We start from the raw sequence: 4,774 nt of genomic DNA on the forward strand, positions 1-4,774 counted from the left end.
GAAGCAAGTTTCCTTTCCCGAAAATCACAAAGTGCTTTGAGCACAATTCCTTCCCTCATCGAATAATTCGCGCGTGACATAACTTATCGATAAAAGGATATCGGTCAGATATTTGCAAAGCAAACAGGCATCGAGAACAGGATAATAGTTCGATTGAACATTGGAGACAATTGTCCATCAACATTATATGATACAAACGAGGTGGAGGTGGCATGTCGGATCGGTCCGATTGCTTTTAGGTTTACGATCTTATATCAATGATTAAACAGAGAAATTTTGGCTATTATGCGCATGCAGCCCAGTTGGAAACCCCGAAGCATTTATAGGGTGAGTAATAGTTCCATATTTAGAGCAACTTTGGTACGAAAGCTTCTTTCGAGATTGTGCTACAGGCATTCCTCGTCTTGCGCTCTGCGGCGGGCTGAAATTTATCGCGTAACTTTATGATGAATTTCGTACGACAATTCCGTTACCAGAGCTTTCTCCCTTTGTATTTTAAAACACGTCGTATATTTCGAGAATATTTTAACGCGATAACGTCGCTATTTCAATGAAAAATTATATCCGTTAATGTAAAATTTGAAGAGAAAAAAATTCTAAAATTTTAGAAATTGTGTATTAATATTGAAAGGAATATCTTTGAAAACTTATTTCCTAGTTTTAAATCTACAATTGATAACGAAAGGAATATCATTGTAAATTATCTATTTTAAGATAGTATTATTCACAAAATAAATTCGATAATTAGAACCAAAATTATCATTGACACATGAAAAGATCCAAACGTATATAAGAATTACAAATCTTCTTCTAATAATATAATATAAATGATATAAGAATAGCATAAGAAAAATCATTCGTTTCCAAAACTCAAAGATGATTATTTTTAGACGGAAGGAATCACGATGAGGCCAGGACTGCCAGGGCAGAAAGGCGAAGCAGGCCTTCCGGGAAGTCCAGGACCAAAAGGAGAGACGGGAATCGCTGGTGCCAAAGGTAACAAAGGCGAGCCAGGTCATAAAGGCGCGAAAGGGGATCACGGGAATGAGGGTGCTCGAGGAATTCAAGGATCGAAGGGTGAACCTGGTGCACCGGGAGCGCCGGGTCTCCCTGGTGCACCAGGTGAGAATGGAAGGCCAGCTGAAAAGGGTGATAAAGGAGACACAGGGCCAGAAGGGAAGCCAGGCCCCCCGGGAGCGCCTGGACCGCCAGGATTGCCTGGATTAAGCGGTCCTGGAGGAGTAAACGTTGGAGAATCGAGTAAGAATTATTATCTCATAATTACAATCGTACAATTGTCCATTTCACAAGGAAATAATTGAACCAACATATTTTTAAATATGGTGATTTTGAAATATTGAAATAATATAGTATTAATGATATCCCTTTGTTAAATTGTATATTGATCGATCGCGACATTTTGAAATTCATGAAATCGAACATGCGCGATATTTTCCTAAATAATTAATCCCGGAAAACCCTGCGAAAAAATAGATTTAAAAAAAAACAAATTCCATTTTTATACTGATCGAAAAATTCAAAATGATCGATCATCTACTAAAAATAAAGATTATTACTAAAAAAAAAAAAATACAAACGCAACATCCTTATATCATTCTTCAAATATCGTTGCATCGTCGTACAAAATTACAATTCTCCCTTTTATCTTAGCCACGTTAACGCGAACAATTACGTTCCTGAATTAATTACATACGAATTAATTAGTGTTAAGGGAAAAAGGCGACAAAGGAGAGGGTGGTGCGCGTGGTTACAAAGGAGACAAGGGCACCAAAGGCGAGAAGGGAGATAAAGGTGATTCTGGACCAGCAGGAATTCCCGGTGTAAATGGTATTCAAGGACCGCAAGGGAACAAAGGCGAGCCAGGCAAGGATGGAGTTGCCGGTGTTCAGGGAATCGCGGGTGCAAAAGGTGAAAAAGGTGAGAGAGGTCCGGCAGGAATCACCACTATAGCGAGTTCCGGAGACTACATCACGATCAAGGGTGAAAAGGGCGCGGAGGGGAAGAGGGGGAGAAGAGGACGCCCTGGACCACCGGGACCCGTCGGCCCACCTGGAAAGCCGGGAGCGATGGGAGAAATTGGGTTGCCTGGATGGGTGGTACGAGAAAACTTCTTTTTATTACTTCCTCCACTTTCTCTCTCTCTTTCTCTCTCTCTGTCTCTTTTTTTATCGATCAATCCCTCTATTTCCGTTTGATTTCCTATCCGTCAATAGAATGGAGTTTCGGTAAAATTATTTTATTATCGTTTCTTTGCACGAATGGTTGCGTGTTATTTAATCTTGTATGCAGTGTAATAAAATGTGTATTTTTTTTCCTTTTTCTTTGTTGTTGACAGTATATGGGAGAAATAATTTTTCTTGAATTATAATTAAAATGATAAGAGATGATGTATGAACAAGATAAAATACTATTTTACAGAGATCTATCTAATAATGCTGAAAGATATACAATATATCGTATTTTATCCATATATTTCGTTGAAAAAAAGAAGAACAAGTCTAAAATCTATGTATAAGTAATTACAATATTTTGTCGTGAGAATTTTTTAATTAACTATTCTAATTAATTTGATCGTACGAAGAACAATAATTGATAACTCAAATATTAAGAGTAGAGCCAACAAGTTAAGATAAAGTTCTACCGGTGGCTTTTGACAGATTCTATAACTTTGAGGCTATACAGTTCTAAGTTTCAAAGATCAATTGCTGGCCACTTACTTTAATCTTGTAATAGACAAGTATCAATCCATAAACTTTATCAGATATAATCTCAAGATGTTAATTCTTCGTAAAAATAGTTTTGATGTTTTAGATTATAGATTAGACTGTTTCACTGTTTAACAGTAAAGTTGATATAATAATTAAATCGAAAAAGAAATTATTCTAACATATATATTCTAATTATCTGCAACTATTTCTTCATTTCTGTATTTTAGAAAGAAAAATATTGTTATGTACGCTTTCTGTGGAAATTTTTCTCCCAATTCTCACGATAAAAGAATCACGATATAATAATTATCATATACTCCCTATTACTGGAAACAATTATTAATTAATCATTAATATATAAAATAATCAAAATCTAAAATTATAATATGCTTTTTTCAATGCCATCCACAGAATACCATGAAAGTGAGTATCACATAACATTCTTCAATAGAAAAATAATAGCAATACACTCGTCTCATTGATTCGAAACATTTATCAATGAAACTTGATCGATTAATCGATTGTTATAGATCTATTTATCTCGATTAACAATGTAATAATCAGGTCTTAAAACAAGAAATCACAACAATCGAGCGAAGTGTATGCTAGATTGAACTGCATGCGAGATTAATTAAAGGTTTAATGAACGTAGAATATTCATGAATGAAGGAAGGTATAAGCTCTGTATATCGGTAACTACTTCTAACAGGGTCGTCCTGGAACTCCCGGACTTCCTGGACCTGTTGGACCAGCGGGGCCCAAGGGAGAAAAAGGAGAACCGGGCACACCGAGCCCTTATGGAGTCTCTGTCGGTGTAAGTATTATTCATTCACAGATTGCACTTCGAAATTGTGTAATTGAATATCCGTAAGCAATTTTCGTGTTGTCGATCGTATCAGAGAAATTTTGCGAATACTACGAAAAACATATATGGAAAACAATTTTAAACTGCTAAAAGTTTAATAGCGTTTCGATTAAAAACGTAACGAAACTTTGTAATATTGAATATTTTTTAAAGTTCATATTGAAAATTAATTTTTTCTATTTTTAAATATCCAGCCATTCAGGTCGAGTTCTTAGTTTACGTTTAATCATCTAGCAATTGTATAAGGGAAGAGAAACACCTGGTAGATGGAAAAGAAATTGGAAAAAATAATTCGATAGATTCAACGATGCGATATGATCTTCTAAGAGTAAAAAATATTCTATGAAAATTAATAGGGAAAGTAATAGAGAGGAGATTAGCTAGGGAGGGAAAGGAGAATTGTTCGAGAATTTTCAACGCGAAACGAATAAAAATAATGGATGTATCTTTTATCCTATCTCGTAGCGTAGTGGATTGAAATCTATAGGATCGATTCCTGTTACAAAATTTTTACGAAATTTGCAAGTCATTCTTTTCTTCTATTTGCATATAATAGTTTATGAATTTAAAAATGTTTTTTCCCCTCTTTTTTTTAACCCGATTCGACTCGATCTTTGCCAAGCTTGTTTAATCACCGTTACAACGCAAAACGCTCGTACGAGTTACAGCTACAAACGAGCGAACTCGAACATTTTTTAGTCGGAACGACCACTTTGTGAAACTCACGAAACTTGTAACAGTGCTCGTAGATCACCGTGTACACCCGCAAGTCTCATTGAACAAACCATAGAAAGCTCAGAGTGACGGAAATTAATGCAAGTGTGCGCTTGACGCTCGTTCCTTCTATTTTTATCCATTTCTTTTTTCTTTTTCCTCCTCGATCCTACTCTTTTTCATCTTTGTCGGCTAGCGAAGCCGCGAACTCGATTTATTCGGCGTCCCAAACAGAAATTCGTCGAAATTTCGTCGCCGACAAGTGACAACCGACGAACACGAGCGTATGCTCGTGGCAGGGCTTAATTCACAACACTTTGGTTTAAAAGCTGAGCCAACGTAAGGCAAACTCGACGCTTTTATTGCGCTCTCGAATGGCTTCGCATCGATGAAAACACGTACCGAGATTTATGCCGATTTGCATTTGGTGAAACTAGTTCAAGTACCTTTTTTTTTTTTTTTTAAG

At 36.2% G+C, this 4,774-nt stretch overlaps 1 protein-coding gene across 16 annotated transcripts in view; it reads left to right on the forward strand.

Annotated features, from left to right (window-relative positions):
* LOC102677825 (collagen alpha-2(IX) chain-like) overlaps positions 1-4,774 on the forward strand; it is a 342,768-nt gene that overhangs the window by 332,927 nt on the left and 5,067 nt on the right. For 11 of the 16 annotated variants that reach the window (XM_006624995.2, XM_006624997.2, XM_006625000.2 and 8 more), the window contains 5 exons: positions 298-327; positions 891-1,260; positions 1,726-2,117; positions 3,141-3,152; positions 3,439-3,543. In XM_006624995.2, coding sequence (XP_006625058.1) covers positions 298-327; positions 891-1,260; positions 1,726-2,117; positions 3,141-3,152; positions 3,439-3,543 — 909 coding nt within the window. The remainder of the gene's footprint in view (positions 1-297; positions 328-890; positions 1,261-1,725; positions 2,118-3,140; positions 3,153-3,438; positions 3,544-4,774) is intronic. The other 5 variants (XM_006624996.2, XM_031514818.1, XM_006624999.2 and 2 more) reach the window with 3 other exon arrangements.

Source organism: Apis dorsata, unplaced genomic scaffold, assembly GCF_000469605.1.
Source record: "Apis dorsata unplaced genomic scaffold, Apis dorsata 1.3 scaffold_1204, whole genome shotgun sequence".
NCBI lineage: Eukaryota > Metazoa > Arthropoda > Insecta > Hymenoptera > Apidae > Apis > Apis dorsata.